Source organism: Manacus candei, unplaced genomic scaffold, assembly GCF_025592945.1.
Source record: "Manacus candei isolate 608988 ecotype Guabito, Panama unplaced genomic scaffold, ASM2559294v1 h1tg000015l, whole genome shotgun sequence".
Taxonomy (NCBI): domain Eukaryota; kingdom Metazoa; phylum Chordata; class Aves; order Passeriformes; family Pipridae; genus Manacus; species Manacus candei.
The window spans coordinates 610,428-627,665 of NW_026138063.1; the positions used below are offsets into that span (position 1 = coordinate 610,428).

General features: G+C 51.7%; 2 protein-coding genes across 2 annotated transcripts; both read left to right on the forward strand.

The window, feature by feature from the left end:
- The first annotated feature begins 1,205 nt into the window (after positions 1-1,205).
- Positions 1,206-9,645, forward strand: AADAC (arylacetamide deacetylase). The gene is made up of 5 exons (XM_051782008.1): positions 1,206-1,648; positions 5,727-5,949; positions 6,192-6,261; positions 6,596-6,767; positions 7,854-9,645. Exons 1-5 carry the CDS (start codon positions 1,511-1,513, stop codon positions 8,460-8,462), a joined length of 1,212 nt encoding a protein of 403 aa, XP_051637968.1. The 5' UTR covers positions 1,206-1,510; the 3' UTR covers positions 8,463-9,645.
- A 790-nt stretch (positions 9,646-10,435) lies between these two features.
- SUCNR1 (succinate receptor 1) lies at positions 10,436-16,313 on the forward strand. Its single transcript, XM_051782015.1, has 3 exons — positions 10,436-10,728; positions 12,394-12,814; positions 14,223-16,313. Exons 2-3 carry the CDS (start codon positions 12,812-12,814, stop codon positions 15,168-15,170), a joined length of 951 nt encoding a protein of 316 aa, XP_051637975.1. The 5' UTR covers positions 10,436-10,728; positions 12,394-12,811; the 3' UTR covers positions 15,171-16,313.
- The last annotated feature ends 925 nt before the right edge of the window (positions 16,314-17,238 follow it).

A 17,238-nucleotide genomic window follows, 5' to 3' on the forward strand; every position in this document is an offset into this window, starting at 1 on the left:
CCTCCATTCCCCATCACCAAGCTGTGCCTTCTCTTCCTGTGTGACCTGAAATCTGGTTCCTTTATCTGTGTTTTACCTCAGAGCCCCCGAGAAAAGGTCTGAGCTGTGCAAAAAAGGAGAGGGGTTTGCTGGTCTGTGTCCAGCCCTGCGTGTACACAAGAGTCTGCTGCTGGAACCCAGGCACTGTGCCAGGCTGGGCTCACCTGTCCCTTTTCTCAGCACCTGGTGTGGCCTCCAGGGCAGGTGAAATGACCACAGAGCCGTGTTCTCTTGGTTTTGCTGGAGTGGGTCAAGAATATTGTGTTTAACCAGCTGCTGTGCTGCAGAAGGACTGAGGAGGGAGCCCAGGGTGTCTTGTCCTGACTGAGGAGGAGAGCACAGATGGAGTTTAAAAACACTTGAATAGTTTGGAGGTACCTAGAGCTTAAAGCAAATGTCTGAAAGTTTGACTAAGGTCTGCTTCTCCTCTGTGTTTGGGCTGGTGGCACATGGTTCATCTTGAAGCCTTCTGTGATGTTTTGTGCTCTGCTCCCCCAGTGGATGCTCCAGCCCCACGGGCTGCTCAGTGTGAGGGCACGGGGATGTGGTGCTTCACTGTTGGTAGAACTTCAGCAAAAGAAATAACTCAAATTTTAAATTGAAAAGGTAAAACCCCTCAATTATCTCTAAAGCAGGGTTCCTGGGGCTGCAGCTGTTCTGTTCACTCCCCTCGTGTGTGTGCCTGCAGTTGTGGTGTTTCCTTGGTGAAATTATTACCTGTTTGAATTGACTCCTCCCCATCCACCCTCTGCAGAAGTGGCGGCCTCTGGGAGATGCATAGAAATCTCTTAATGCTGAGAACAGTGGCAATTAAATCTGATCTGTCAAATATTAGCCAGAAGCCCTGCCTTGTAAAAGACTGTTTTATCTGCCAACCCTACTATTGCACAAGGGGCTGGTGTGTTGTGTGAGCCAAAGGTGCCTTTGCCAGGGCAGGAGGTGCCGGCTCCTGCCTGAGGGAGTGGGTCAGGTGCTGCCATGGGCTGATCCCACCGGGCATCCCTGGGAGCTGGGCTCTTGTCGAGCCGCTGCCCCAGGGGCATAGCTGTGCCCGGGGCTCTGGTTGAGCTGCCGCCCTCCAGAGTGGCTCCTGAATGTCCAAGCCATGTGTTTACGTCTGGGTGTCACCGTGTGCAGCTCACAGCCACATCCCGCCCCTCGTTTCTCTGCAGAGCCCTGGGGCTGGCCACTGCCGCCAAGGGCAGGGACGGGTGCTGGGTGTGCAGCCTCGCTGGTTAATCCGGGCTGGGCACGCCGGCTCGGTCACTCCCAGGGCTGCACGCCTGGCTGGGGAAACATGTTTTCTTGGGAGCCACAAAGGGGAGTAACCTCTGCCCCGTGTAATCCGACGAGAAATCACTCCCTGGCCGGGACTCAAACAAAACACGGGATTAACTTTGCCCTGCGCTGCCTTGTGGCCGCTCGCAGTCGGTGAGAGCCGCTCTCCCCAGCCCGAGCCGTGCCCGCAGCCATGGGCGCCAAGCTGCTCTGCCTCTGCCTCCTGCCAGCCCTGCTCGCCTACTACATCTACACCCCCGTGCCCGCGGAGCTGGCACAGCCCTGGAGAGTGATGGCCCTCTGTGCCCCCTTGAGGGCCGTGGAGCACCTGGTGAGTGGGGAGGGCTGGGGAGCAGGGGGGGTTCTCGTGGAGACACGGCAATGCATAGGTGCCATACTGCATGTGTTGAATGTCTGTGGTAGTACACTCAGTGAAGGACTGTATTAGATGAAACTCAGCATTAAACTCACTGCAACTATGATAGATCTAAGAATAGAAAAGATTTAATTGTGCAATCTTGAGAAAAGGCCATTTGGAGTAACTGGAATATGATGTTGGGTGTGACCACAGCCTGACAAGCACAGATGAGTTTCTTTTGCTTCACAGTCCTGTGCAGCTGAAGCACTACTGCTCGAATCATTCTGCTTCTCAGCCCCTGTGTACTGAGATCCCTCAGCAGTGTGGGGTGCCAGGGCAGGGAAAACTAGAGCTGCTCCTAAATACTATTGATTTTTGTGGTTTCATGGAAATCTACTGACAGAATGAGCCTAAAAACTACGCCAAAGTAATTATAGGGGAGATAGTGCTAACGCATGGAGAGATTAAGCCATATGTACATAAAAATAAAACTTCTTTTAATACCACCGTGATCTTGCCTATGTAAAAATGGTCTCTAGCTCCTGAGTGCAGAGCTGTGTGTCACAGCCTGGACAGGTGCTGGTATTACACCCGGGCTGCAGTTCTAGGCCAGTATTTACTGCCAGCATGGTCTGTGTGTCCCTCTGTGCTATTTTAACATGTATGACATCCCTGGTTTCTGCTTCACTTCAGGCACGTTACAGACCCTTCCAGCACGTGGAAGTGGTCTGTGAAGCTGCACATCGTGTGTAAATAATGGTGCTGGAGCTCCCACCTCTGAGGTGCAGTAACTGGGAGCTGGTTTGAACCCAGGCTGTCCTTGCTGTACAATGTGGCTGCAGCAGCGTGACTGAAACCTAAAAACAAGGTCAAAGATGAAGGTTTGGGGGGAGGAAGAGGGCTGAATGTTGCAAACATCTTCCTGGGTGACTACAAATGTTGTGAGGCTGCTTTTCTTTTTGCACAATACAATCTGTTAAAAGAGGGGTCTAAGGAGCCAGGAGAGAAGCTACTGGGTTTGCTGGGGGGATGCTGCTGGAAGGCTGGGCTGCTGCAGCCACCAGCACCTGGGCTGTTGGCTCCAAAGGGCACTAGTTTGGTTTTGCCTTCTCTGTCACTTCAGTTGCAATATAGTGGGTGTGATTCTCAGAAGTCCTTGAGAGACACTGCATTTTTGATTTTCTGGTGGAGACAAGGGTACACAGCTTTTTGGGATGTCTCCTAAACATCACTCTGGAGTGTACCTAAAAGCCACTGCTGAGGTCCAGAGCTGTGAGGCAGCCCTTGTCAGCAGGGGAGATTTATCAGGGTTGTCCAGCAGGGGTGAGGGATGAGGGTTTTTCTGGTGTGTATCATGGACTCTTTGCTGCCCTCTCTCTTTTTTTTTTTTTTTTTTTTTTTTTTTTTGAGGGGGTGAGGTGGTGGGAGATTTAAAGGGGTGGGAAAGAATCTGTAGTCTGCGCTGTTGATGTGCTGTGTTGCTGCTTCCTGTCCCAAATCTCCTGCTGGAGGGGGCCTGCAAGGAGGGTCCGTGGGGTCCGTGCCCAGGGAGCTCAATACCTGTGCACCCCAGGCCCACTGGCTGGGTCAGACTGTCACCCTTGGCACAGCAGTGCCAGTGCAGGAGTGCTGTCTGTGTGCTGGTGGATCATGTGTTGTCACTGGCACACAGAGCTGGCGTCTCTGGAGCTGCTGTCCCAGCTGCCTGGGAAGCCTGAGCCCGTTCCCCACAGTGCTCACAGGGCAGTGACTCGTGGTCACTCGTGGTAGGTCTGCAGAGGGGACCCTGCTTTAGTCTTTGAGTTTGAACCCAGGGAGCAAACTGCTGCCCTCGAGCACTCCTGAGCAGCAGTCCTCTCTGAGCTCACAAAAGGATGTGTCAAGAGCACCACGAAGTGGCAAATCTCCCTCCCCTGTGCTGTGGTGGGTTCTGGGGAGCCCCCAGCCCAGCAGCCCTGCCGGGGTGTGCCCAGCCCGCCCCTCTGTGCCGGGCCCACTGCAGCAGGGAGGCTGGGAATGTCTCCCTTTGTCTGTCCATGTCCATGGCCCCGTGCTGCCGAGCTGGGGGACAGCCTCCAACAATGCACCAACCACTTGCTTTGGTGCTTGAGCAGAAAATGCTTCAGGTGTTTTAGGAAGTGCTCCATGCCCTCGGTTGAAACGTGAAGAAAGTATAAAGTGCAACTCAATGTCTTTGCTGTGGTTCTGTGATGTCCTCCCAAAGCTCCCTCCCTCTTTGGCCCCACTCCTCAGAAGCACTGAAACCCAGACTCAAGCCTTTTCCAGCCCCACTGACAAACTGCCTGTGTCCCTTCAGGCTGATGGGGAGCTTCTCTGGAGAGTGTCCCATCTAGAGCATCACCCCTTGGGATAACTGAGCTGCTGAAAGTCATGAGGGTGCTCCACCTGCCCAGGCACAGCCAGGCTCCCCTCCTCCTCCTCCATATATTTGGGAGTTTTGTTCTTTCTGCCCTGCTCCTTTATGGAAGAGGGAGGAAGTGACTGTGGAAAATGCATGAGGATCCCAAACCCCAAAGTGGTTGGTTTTCCTGTTAACCTGTGACACCCTGTAATCTCACACTGGGACAATGAGGATTTTCATATGAGAGCTTGATTTCCTTTCATTTCCATAGGATAATGGCCTGGAAACCACAGGCAGCAGCTCAGTGGTTTTCTACAATGCAAATTGTCCAGTTGTGGAAAACACAACTGCCAGCGCTGAAAATCCTCAGTGCTGGGGCTCAGGGAACTCCTTTCACCATGGGGGTTTCACAAGCTCAGTGGAATCACAGCAGGGCTCACTTTGACAGATATATTTGTTTTTTCAAGACACTAATCCTGGGGGAAAAGGCAACAGTTGAGAAATATTTACATAAACTATGTAAATGTTGTGGCTAAAACTGCAGTTCTGGCACAGGCGTGTTTGTTTTTGTGGAGCTGAAGGCAAGGACCTGTGTTTCCCTTTGTGGTGTGCCAGGGACTGCCCACTCATCTCCGTCCCAATTCCAACTCACTGGGATTGGCAGGGCTCCTCCTGGCACCACCTGCTCCAAGCCTTCAGAGAGAGGTGACTGGTAAAATGTGGTGACAATGGCTGTCAGGCACTGTAAGTAAGGGCTGAGCTCTGTGCTCTTGGAAAAAAAATACAGCAAGCAAACCAAGCAGGGTCAGACTGTCTGACTTACACCATCAAAGTCTGAATGCTAGAGCTTACACCTGTCAGCAGGTGATCTGGTACAGTGGGGGGGCTTCACATTCTTCCTGAGGAGAGTAAAGCATCTCTTGGAAGCCAAAATTCCAACAGTCTGCACCAGGCTCGGCTATTTTATTTCTTTTTAAACTCAAACCTGCTCTGAGTTTCATCTGTTTCCACCTTCAGATACCGTGTAAGAACTTGGCTTTGTTACTTAACTGTTTCTGTTGTGATGTGATGAGGCAGGGAGGAGGCTGGGGTGGAAGGTGGGTCGTGTCATGTCCCCTGGGGCAGTGGTGGAGGAGCCGGGCTACTGGTTCTGACAGTGGCACAGTGGCCGTGGGTGGCTCTGTGCAGTGTGATCCCTGTGCCACCCCCACGCCTTGCTGGTGCCAGTAGTACCATTCCCACACCTTGCTGGTGCCAGTAGTGCCATTCCCACACCTTGCTGGTGCCAGTAGTGCCATTCCCACACCTTGCTGGTGCCTGTGGCAGGCAGAGGAGCTGTGGGTGGCTGTTGGTGGCTCTCTGTGGCACGATCCCTGTGCTGGGGGTCACTGAGCTGGTCAGTGTGCTGTGGAGGTGACCCACATAAACACTGAGCACGAGTCTGAGTGCAGGTACAAAGCAGCAGCCCCGGTGCCAGCGCTGGGCTCTGCCCCAGCTGGGCAGCAGTGACACAGAGTGAGTGCTCCTTTCAGTGCCAGGCTCCCATCAGATGGACACACCCGGGCCTGTTGTTGTCGTGACCTACACAGCAACTTCACGGGCTTGCACAGAGCATCGAGTGCCTTCATGGAGGTTTAATCTGCGAGTAAGTGAGGCTGCACTGAAAGCACTGTTTGCCCTTGTCTTTAGTCTGTGGTGCTGGATCTGCTGGGGCTGATGCACTACATGGAGGGCATGAGGCTGATCACAGCTATGGAGACCGTCGTGGTCACATCCGATGAAAACGTCACTGTGACTGACACCGAGTTCAACAATGTCCCTGTCCTCCTGTACCTGCCCAAGAGGGCACCTGACGGGCTGAGGAGGGCCATGGTCTACTTCCACGGCGGGGGGTGGTGCCTGGGAGACGCAGGTAAGTGCTTTTCCCTTGGTGCCAGGGTCTGTGGAAGATCTCAACAGCCCATGTCGAGCGCTGCCTTTTGTTTTATGGGACTTACCACAGGGGAGGGGCAGGGAACTGGTGTGTCAAGAGTTAAAAGCAGGTGGAGGTTTGGGAAAGTCACCTGAAAGCTTCTGCCCAGAGGAGCATCAGGCTGTGTGTGTGTCCGTTCTCACAAGTACTGGGGTGTATTCCAGTGACTTGTTTCATTTCAGGCATGAAATCCTACGATTACATCTCACGGCGAACTTCAAACGAGCTGGATGCTGTCGTGGTGTCAGTCAAGTAAGAGAGAGTCTCCTTCCAGATGGGATGAGGGTTTGGAATAAATTAATCTGTTTCAATTAATATAATTTTGCAATACCTCTGTCTTTGGTCATGTGTCTTCCTGCTGGCTATAAGCACTTGTGAACCGAGGCCATGGGTGGCAGTGGTGAATTGTGGTTGGTGGCTACTTTGGCTTTATGAAGATGGGGGGTACTGGAATACTGGACTGTCCTGAATAGACTGTTCCCACTTCTCTGGGCGCAGACATAACAAACATGCCCAGCTCAGGCAGACATCAGCGAGCCCTTCTCTTTGTTAATAGCAGGGACTGACACCTCTCCTGCCTCCACAGCTACAGGCTGGCCCCTGAGCACCGTTTCCCGGTGCCCTTTGAAGACGTGTACTCAGCGACCAAGTTCTTCCTGCAGAGCAGTGTCCTGGCCCAGTATGGGGTGGACCCTGCTCGGGTCTGTGTCGCAGGGGACAGCGCTGGGGGCAACCTGGCTGCGGCTGTGGCACAACAGGTACGACCAAAGCCTGGGCTGCAAGCTCAGAGTAGTTATTTCTGTCATTTCACGGCCCCTAACAAGCACCTCAGCTCAAAGCACGTGCAGCTCTCGTGGTCTGTGCACACAGGACGTCCCACAGCCCACAGGAGCCAATGTGCCTGAGCCAGTCAAGGGCAGCAGAGGAGCTTTGGTGTCATCCAGACCTTTATACCCTAAATAAGGCTCTCTGCCCTCTAATTGGGGCATACATCATGCTAACCTTAAGCACATATTGACTGGTCTAGGTATGGTGTTTGAAAAGGGAATTTTAACAATTTGTCTCATAAAGATGTAAATAGCAGGGTAAAAAATCTCAACCAAACAAAAAACCATCACTAAGTGTTCCAGTGTCTGATCACACAGTTCAGTGCCTTTTGCACTTCTCACTCAAGATTATTAAAAAAAAGCCAACATCATGTTGTTGCTCTCTTGAGAACTTGTTTGGATTGTAATGGATCTCACTGGGAACACTGGTGAATTTGCTGTGGATGCTGAAGGCAGAAGATGAGGGAGAAAATGGAAGATTTATTAGTGAAGAGGGGAAAAGAATGACATATAAGAAATGTTAGTGTTCAATTCATCACATTTTATTTGTCACATCTCTAAAATGCACAGAATTGCAGTTGCTTGAGTTGTAACACCTCAGGGCTAAAAACCAACCAGTGGATAAGCTCCAAATTGTGGGAAATTATTAAAGGAGATTCAGAAATGTGAAATTTTCATGATATAAGAACAGAAAATTTCTGCAGTTATAGAAAAAACATTGGTTACTACTTCAGAAAGCATTAAAGCCTCCAAAAGAGTATTTCCCAAATATCATTATCCTTCAACATAAGATATAAAATGAAATTGTATTTGATGTTTGTGAATTTTTAGCACAGCACATTGTTTTAGGTGACCCACCTATGGATTCAGAATTTCTTTACTCTGTCCTGGTTTTATCGATTTTATTTTGCTCATGTTGTGAAATGAGTGTCTTATTTCCTTACTTCAGATCTTTTGTCAGTGTGGGAGAGCCAGCACTTTCACTGACTCTTTGAAATAATCTGTTTTCTTCTACAGCTGTTGGAGGACCCTGAAGTCAAAACGAAGCTCAAAGCCCAAGTTTTGCTCTACCCTGCCCTGCAGGCCCTGGACCTGGATCTGCCGTCCTACCGAGACAACGCCAACAAGCCCCTGCTGTCCAGGTCGCTCATGGTCAGGTTCTGGAGCGAGTATTTCACGTCAGACCCCTCTCTGAGGGAGGCGATGGCCTCCAACAGGCACGTCCCCGCCGAGGCAGGGCACCTGCTGCAGTTTGTGAACTGGAGCCGGCTGCTGCCCGCGGGGATGCGCGAGGGGCACGCGTACATGGCCCCCACGCCGGGCAGCGCGGCGCTGGCACGGCGCTACCCCGGCTTCCTGGACCCGCGGGCGGCCCCGCTGCTGGGCAGCGATGCCCGGCTGCGCCAGCTGCCCCCCACCTACATCCTGACCTGCGAGCACGACGTGCTGCGGGACGATGGTGCCATGTACGCGCAGCGGCTCCGCAACGCCGGCGTCAGCGTCACCCACGACCACGCGCGGGACGCCTTCCACGGGGCCCTCCTGTTCATCTTGTGGCCCTACGAGCTGGCCGTGGGGCACCGGCTCTGCAACAGATACATGCAGTGGTTGAAGGAGAACCTCTGAGCCCCCACGTCTGCCAGGCGTGGCCGAGGGCGCGGGGCTGTGCCGGCTCTCGGCCGGGTGTGCCGTGGCCAAGGTGCTCTGCAATGCTCTGCAGTGCTGGGACCGGAGCGTTTCTGCCATCTCTGACAGGAAATCAGTCTGATTCTGATCTGAGCATTCTTCCAGTGCTGTCTGAGCCTCCAACCTGCCGGGACTGCCCTGGGCTTCCCCTCCTGGCCCTGCAGCCTCTGGCACTTGGTGTCTTGTCTCTGTTGCTGCTTCTTTCTTCCTATCACAACACCTTCATACCACAGGCATGTGCCAGTGGGCCAGCTCACTGTGGCCACATGGGAGGCACTTGGTGGCTGCTTTCTCCCTGTCCCTCACGGCTTCTGTTTCCCATGGGATGTGCCAGCAAGGCCCTGCTGCTGCCAGGGGTGATGGGATGAATGGGGGCACCAGGCCCAGGTGCCAGGCAGCTGGTGGGACCCACCCATCGCAGGCAGTGGCTGGGCTGGGGCTGCTGTCCCTACCCAGCAAGGCTCCAGGGAAGCACTTGGAAACCCAGTGGGATGGCTGAAAAATTGTGCAAGTGTTTTGGGGTTTGAAGGGGATTGTTAAATTTTTTTTTAAAAAGCACCTGTCTTGCTCATACTCACTTTCTTTAATCCTTGAACTAGCAGGAAATAGTGCAACAAACCAGCACTGGATTTTCTTTAGGAAAAGGGAAGCTGTGAAGGTCCCAGCCTTACAATAGCACTGCTGCATGGTCCATACTCTCCTTATCTGATAGGTCATGTACTATGTGTTCTAATTGTCCTTAAAATTGTTTGGTAGTTTTTACATATGATCTTTTTAAAGTAAAATTAGCTTAGTAGCTTTATAGGTTTGAAAAAGAATTCAGCTTTCTGTGTGGAACAAATAACCTGTTTGTAAATGTTTTGTGTGCTAAATATAAACCCTAAAACTTTGAAGCATGAATACGGGGGTTGGCTGTTGGTTTAAGATAATCAAACCATGGCCATGTACTTCGTGTATCCTGCTTTTCTTTTGCATAAAAGATACTGAATCTTCAGTGATTCTGGGTTATTTTTCCTGAGTGTGTGCAGCCTGTTCAGTTGGAATGTGTATGGGATGATTGCTGTGCTTTTCATCTTTTTTAGGCTGAGTATAAAAATTAAACTAGTCTTTGATTACAATGCAATGTGCTTTGTCACTCAAGTGTCCCATTTATCAGGAAGCAATAGCAGGTGTGCTGGAGCCAAAGGGTGGCTGCTGCAGACAGCCCAGGGCAAACTCTGGGAGATGTTTTATTTCTGCTGCTACTGTTAATGTGAGTATTGGTGACGTTGGGGTGGGGCTGTTGAGGAGGGAAACAGCAGGGGTTAGTAGGTCTCCCTTTGCACGTTTGCACACCCTCTGGACGTGCTCGTGTGCTCACTCCCAGTGTGTTTGGAAGGTATTTCTTGGGTCTCTCTGCAGCACTGCCAGCACATCCCATGCTCATCCATGGAATGGGCTCCTGCCTGCTGGCAGCAGGAATCTCCACTGGAGCTCTATTTCTCTCACACTTGAAAACAATTAACAGCCTCTTAGTATTCCTGAGGAAGTCTGGCTGTGGGGGTTTGCTAAGTAACACCTTTGACTTTCTATACAGTGTTAGGGTCATGTCCACAAGAATATTGCCTGGGGTGGGCATTTCTGGGATGTAAATGCTAATGGGATGGGCCCAGTTGGGGTTTCCAGATATATGGCAGACAAAGCCTTGCTTGAGAGACTGTTTAGAGAAGATGTTTGTGTTGGAGGAGACATGCCCACGAGGCATCCCTCAGCAGGCTGCACTGCTGTCTCCCAGACTGCCTTGGGTAAATTGGCTTTGCCTCCCTCCAGGGCTGCTGGACCTGCCTGTGCAGCCCAGCTGGAGCAGACCTGGGGTGCCCTCCCTGGCCACGCTGTTCCCTCTGTTGTGCTCAGGCAGTGGCTGCATCAGGGACACGGGAGCACTCAATGCCCACCTGCGAGGCAGAAGGAAAATTTATGTTCTAAACAACAATGCCAGCCAAAAATTGCCAACCTCCCGCTCCGTGTTTTTTGTAGGACTCTCTTGGAACCAGAGGTAAATGTCTTTTAAGTATCAGCACCTAACTATGGACTCATGATTGATTGGACTGTATGTGTTTTTTAGATTCCTAAAATAGACTTTTGGGGCTGGAGCTGCCTGGTGTGGCACAAAATGAGACTGAAAACTGCACCATCGGCATCACTGGCAGGAGAGGCTGGAGCTGCAGTAAGCAACTCATTTATCTACACCAGAAAACAGGACAAATGACCCCAAGGGAAGGCTTTGGTCTCCCAGCCTCTGACTCTCAGCAGAGGCTGAGGTGAGATTTGGTGTTTGACAGTCAGGGACTAAGCTCAGCCTTGCCATCCTCTGTGAGGTCACAGCCCCACACAGAGCTCACAGAGGAGCAGATCCGCTCTCAAGAGATCAAACCCTCCAAGGATGCCCAAGCACAGGCAGGCTGGTCACAGACTCTCCAGCTCCCCTGTCACCTGTACAGAACATGGTGCAGGGGCAGGTGTATGAAGAGAATGAATTCACACTCGTGAGTGGAAGAGGAAATAAATCATTCCCAAAGCACCTGCAGCAGTCAGGGCTTCATCAGTATCCATTGCTTAAGAGCCCTTAACTTTTTAAAGTACTACACTGGTTTAAAAACAAACAAACAAATCAACCAACAACCGCCCGAGAAACAGAACCTGTCAGTCCTTTTGGTCTTCAGTGTTTTGGAGCTGGTGGTTGGGTTGTTCCCTGTTGGGAAATGCAGGGAACTCCTGCTGGTGTGCTCAGCCCGGCCGTTGGGCCCGTTAAGGGGCCCCAGTGCTGCCGTTACCAGTTCCCCCATTGAGCTGTTGGGTTCTGTTCTGGTTCCTCATGCTGAGGCTGGCTCAGCCCCGCTGAACCCTTCCCAGCAGGACAGCACACTTGCAGCCTGCTGTGCCAGGAGCAGTGCCCGGAGCTGCTGGCACGGCCCATGGCACCAGGCAGGGAGCACTGGCACAGACCTCTCTGGCAACCTCTGCTGAGACCCCCAGACCGGGTCCTTAGGGATAGGGCTGTCTGAAGGCAATGGAATTAGAGGTGCCAGCTCATGTGACTGGGAGAGCCTCAGAATAACCAAGGGTTAGAAACCTGTGCTCAGAAACACAATGAGCCCATGCAACAGCCACAGAGCTGTAAATCTGGCACAAATGTAACCCTACGGAAAGGACATTAAGGAGCATTTCTTGCTCCCCCGCCAGTTCTCTGAACTGTTACTGCAGTGAGAAGGAAGAAACGCTCCATTTATTCAGCCCCACTTTATCCTTCAGTGCAACAGCAGTTGCCTGAATGGACGATATATTTAAAAGCTGGTAAATGAGAAGCCAGGGTTGGCTTTTTAAATTGGAATTTTAAATCAGCTTTAAATCAGTGTTGGGATTTTAAATCAGCTTCTGTAATGCTTAAATATGAGCTGATCTGTTGGCCTTATCTGCATAGAAAAGCTACAACAGCTTTTTATATCTCTTAATAGGGTTAATGTTTGCTGACAGTGAAATACATCACAATAAAGGGGAAGGGGGAAAAAAGGGTAGAGAAGCTGTGGCTTCCCCATCCCTGGAGGTGTTCAGGGCTAGGTTGGATGGGGCTTGGAGCAACCTGGTTTAGTAGGAGGTGTCCCAGCCTGTGATGGGGGTGGAATGAGATAGTTCAGGAGCATCAATCACCATGGAGCTGGGTCATTCTGCACTAGCAGTATTTATTGTATTTTCATCTTTACCAATCATTTCTATCTCGCAATGCTGAATGAAGCAGGGAGCTTTGGAGTGGTGATGTGTTGCTGTATGAAAACTAAGTGCTCTTCTTCAGTGTTGTAATAGAATTAAATGTATTGTTTAATCGGTTTGCCAGCTGTGGGAAGTCGCCGAGCTGCGGCAGCTGCTGTGTCGGTCTCTGGGTGCAGTAGGAGAGGCTGCTCCAGGGCTGAAGGTGACTGAGTGTGGGCAGGAACGAGCCGCCAGCTCTGCCCTCCTGCAGCCCCCGGGCATCTCCCAGGGCGTGGGGTGGGGAGCAGTGCCCTCTCCCTCGCACGCCTCCATCCGCCCCGGGCAGCGGATCCCTGCGAGGTGGAAGTGTTCTTTGCAGCTCCCTCGGCGCACATCGAGCAGCTCCACCCTCCCACTGCCCCCTGTGCTGCTCAGCCACACAGCTCCTGCCTCCGCCTTGACTCATTAATGATTAAATCCTGCTCGCACCCGGCGGGACGGCAGCGGGGCTGCACCCCTGGATCCTGGAGCCCGGCGGGGAGGCAGCACCCACAGCCCTGGCGATGGTAAGGGTCTGGTGCTGGGGAGCCTCTTCTGTTCCTCTGAGCGAACCTTTAACTGCCTTACCTGCTTACCTTAACATTGATCCGTCAGCCTTTTCCTGACAACTGCCTAAATCGATGTATCTGTCAATAGAGGAACCTGTAAATTAGTATTGACATTTGGAGTGCTCATGTCCGTGCTGTGCTTTCCAGATTTAAAACCTCACTCAGGTGTTGAGTTTCTCCTCAAGAGCGGAGCAGCCAGGGCTCGGTGGGTGCTGCAGCCGAGGTGACTGAGCAGAGTGAGCACTCCGTAGCATTTCTGTCCCCTGCGGGGCACAGAGGGAGTGTAGAGACTTGCTGGAGGTAACTTTATTAAGTTTTGGGTATGCTGTGCTTTGTTCTGCCTCATGATCTACCTTTAAAATAAAATATGGTGCTTTGAGGGTAGAGACCTGTGGACAGGTTGTGGACACCAGAACACCTTTGAAAATGCTTAACCTTAGCTTGAGTTCAGTTTTGATCTATATCCCGGTTTCTAGCATTTTGTTTTCCCTGCTTTCTAATTGTTTGCTGACACTTTACTTTCAGCTTTCACTGAAAGCTGTGTCCTGCAGCTCCCTGCAGTGCGGGCTTTGCTGAGGAGGAAGCGGGGTGAGCACTTGAGATCCTGCTCTCTTTCCTTCCCTGTCCTGAAAGGATTTTTTCAACCAACCTTTAGAAAGAAAGAAGGCAAAATTTGTCATCAGGCAAGCTCATGCACGGTGCAGCTCCTAGAAAGCTTTGGCAGAGTGCACAGGAGAGACACTCCATCCTCCGTGCCTTTCTGGTACCCAGTTACCAGCAAAACTGTGCAAAGCACACGACTAATGGTTCTGTTAATTTAATAAACACATCTCTCCTGGCTTCCTAATGAATTCCGAGCAGTGTTGTCAGTGTGTCTGCACTGCTGCTAATGAGCTCATCCTTCATAAGCCTTGACAGAGAACTTCTGCTTCGGTGATGAGTGAGGGCTCATGGGGGTGGCGTTGGGTAACTGGGGCAGATGACTTCCAGCAAGGGCACTGACAGGGCACTGACAGGGCACTGACAGGGCACTGACAGGCTGGCTTCACTTTCCTGGCCGCTGGCACTGCTGTGGCTTTGGCCGAGCAGCAGCTGGCACGTCGTGGCAGGTGCCTTCAGGTGCTGCTCTTACTTCAGACTCCTCACACAGATCTTTGCTCAGGCAAGTTTTCATCTTGCTCCATAACTCTGGTCAGTGGCTGAAAGTGTAAATTCCATGTGTGAGAGACATTCTTTCAGGTCAAGTAACCCATGAAGGCTGGAATGAAACTGGAGGATGTATTCACCAATTACAGCAACAATATAAACATGGAAATATTCTTTTATTCATTTTTTGTGGGTTTTTTTTTCCCTTTTAACTTTCCAGGCTGTGAATGAGACCAGTGACTGCTTTCTGACAAACAGAGTCCTAGAAAAGTATTATCTCTCCACCATGTATACCCTTGAGTTCATCTTAGGCTTCATTGGAAACACCATTGTGGTGTTTGGCTATATCTTCTGCCTGAAAAAATGGAAAAGTGGCAACATCTACCTGTTCAATTTATCCCTATCAGATTTGTTATTTCTCTGTACTCTGCCAGTATTGGTGAACAGCTACTCCCACGATCAGTGGGCAAAGCAGGACATCCTGTGCCACAGCAACAGATTCCTGCTGCATGCCAACCTGTACAGCAGCATCCTCTTCCTCACTGCTGTCAGCGTTGACCGGTACATGCTCATAAAACACCCCTTCAGGGACCATGTCCTTCAGCAGAGGAGAACGGCTGTCCTGGTGTCCGTTGCCATCTGGGTCGGGGTGATCCTGGAGCTGCTGCCACTGGTGCATTTCCTGGAGCCTCTGACACCTGCCAATAATTACAAGTGTCTTGATTATGCGAGCTCTGGAGACCCCGCAGAAAACCTCATCTATAGCATGTTCCTGACTGTCTTTGGGTTCCTCATCCCTCTCTTGATCATGTGCTGCTTCTACGTGAAGATGGTTCGTTTTCTTAAAAACAGGAGTGAGCAACTCAGCTCTCCCCTGACCCTCGAGAAGCCTCTCACCCTCGTGGTCCTCACCGTGGTGATCTTCTCCCTGCTCTTCACTCCCTACCACGTCATGCGCAACGTCCGCCTCGCTTCCCGAATCCCGGCCCTGAACGTCCCCGAGTGCACCCAGGGCATCATCAGCACCATTTACGTCATCACGAGACCCGTTGCCTTTCTGAACAGTGCCATTAATCCTGTTTTCTATTTCCTCATGGGTGACCACTTCAGAGAGATGCTGATGGCCAAAGCAGGGCAGCTCTTGCGCAGGCTGACGATCACCAGGTAGTGAGTAAGGAAGGAGAGCCCCTGGTAGTGGGAGAGGGCAGGGAGGGAACTCCCTAGGGAGAACAATCAGTCATGTGCCATTTTTTTTAGATAACCTTATTTATGCTGTAGAATAAGTGTGAGCTGATTGTGTTCCTGGAAATGCACCTGTTACCTTATTGTACAGGAGACCTGCTGCTGAGCTGCCTCCAGCAGACCGGGAGAGGTGCTCACTCCCAGCAGTACAGGAGGACCCTGCTCTCGGAGCACAGTACCCCCCAGCACATCAATATTGTAAACAAAAGACCATCAAGTCAGCTCTTGGAGGGAAAAACACACTGCTCTCAAATAACTGCTTTGTGAGCCATGATGTGATGCTGGGCTGGAGCGGGGGTGGGCTAAAACGAATGTGTCTTTGTACTCAGCAGGACAGCCAGGCAAGCTCACAGGGCCATTCTCACAGTCACTTAGCAGAGTATGGAGCTACCTAACTTTAATGTAGTTGTCTATAAGTGCCAGCAGAATGTATGGCCTGAGGCAGAATTTGGACCTTGGAGTTCAGACTTCATTAGCAGTTCTGCTAATGAACCAGGAGCTAACAAGGAGCCAGTCCCTGCCTGACATCCCTGTGGGATCGATTGGCAGCACAGCTTATTCTCCAATGGACTGTCCCACGTTCAGATGGAAAGGGGGAAGAGATCAGTGGAATAATGACCCTGCAGGAGTTTGGGCTGGAGAAGGAGCTGCCTGGAGGGAGTGGGGACAGGGTGTAGGCAGCCCCCTTCCCTGCCTGCATCCCTGCAGGAGATGAGGAGCCCCCAGCCCTGCCTGGGGACTCGCTGCTCCACAGCTCGGGGAACAGGACACCCACTGGGTCCCATCCAGGTCACCCTGGGTTCAGCTCTCTCTGCTGTGTTGATCATCTTCAACTGCTTCACTGTGCCAGAGATAGCAGCCCCAGATAATAAACCCTGCATCCTGCTTAAAAAAATAGAAAAAGTCTCTTTTGTGTTGTTTCACTTTATTTGCTGATCTCTGGAGTGTCCCCAAGCCTCACCCTCTGCCTTGGTCCGTGTCACACGTCCTGTGCCTCGGCACGGTCCTGTCACAGCGTCACCAGAGCAGGGGCTGGCTCCCAGCAGCAGTGCTGTGCCTGCCAGGGGGGTCACTCTGGGCTCTTGGCAGCAGTCCAGAAGAAACAGTTTTGCTTTTGGTTCTTTTAGCACAGAAACAGCCATGCAGAAGCTCAAGTTACTTTGCCAGTTTAGACATCCTGCTCAAGGCTGGGTTTGCTGGAACAGAAGGCACTGCCAGCCCAACAACATCCAGGTATTACTGCCCTGGCCTTGCCTGGGTCCTGCTCTGCTGTCCTGCCCAACGAGTCTAGCCCAAGCCCTGAAGCAGGGGCTGGAGCCACGGGCACACTGGCTGCCACTGCCCTCTCCAGAGATGTGCCTGTACAGCACGTGGCATCCCATGCCTGGGTATCGATGGCCAGGAGGTGATTTCTCTTCATAAACAATGTGTAGTGACAGTTCTGGTGCATTAATATGCTCAATTAGTTGTTTTGCTGTGTCCACAGAGGTGAGCAGAGTCATCTGCTCCGAGTGGCTGAGTCACTAAGGATACCTGCCTGTGTACACACCAGCGTGGCATGTACCCACACAGCTGTTCCCCGTTGGCTGGGTACCCACAGATAATCATCTCCAAATACATGCTCCTTCTGTCAACATATACCAAAGATCCATCAGCAGAAAGGTGCAAAGTCAGGCCTGGTGCCTGTGCCCCTGGGAGCCCAGCACTGCTGAGCAGAGCTCCCAGCACCCCATCACCTGGTTCCCTGACTGAGATGCTGTTATTGCCCCAGCACCTGCATGAGTCACATCACAGCACCTTCTCTTCAGCTGGGGAGCTCCAGAGAGACCTGCTGGCCTCTGATCTCTCTCCCCCTCTGAGGCAGCCCTGCTTTGTACCTTTGGTTTAGTGGCAGTCTCTAAAGTCTCCATGACCTCCATTTCCCCAAACTTATGGGTGAAATTTCTGGTCATTGCACAGTTTACTGTGGCCTTGCTGGTCTTGCAATTAAAAAT

Bases quoted from the DNA above. Each gene is read 5' to 3' on its own strand.
- AADAC (XM_051782008.1), top strand. From the start codon at position 1,511: ATGGGCGCCAAGCTGCTCTGCCTCTGCCTCCTGCCAGCCCTGCTCGCC. The intron at 1,649-5,726 runs GTGAGTGGGGAG...CCTTGTCTTTAG, and splicing joins TGAGGGCCGTGGAGCACCTG to TCTGTGGTGCTGGATCTGCT. The intron at 5,950-6,191 runs GTAAGTGCTTTT...GTTTCATTTCAG, and splicing joins GTGGTGCCTGGGAGACGCAG to GCATGAAATCCTACGATTAC.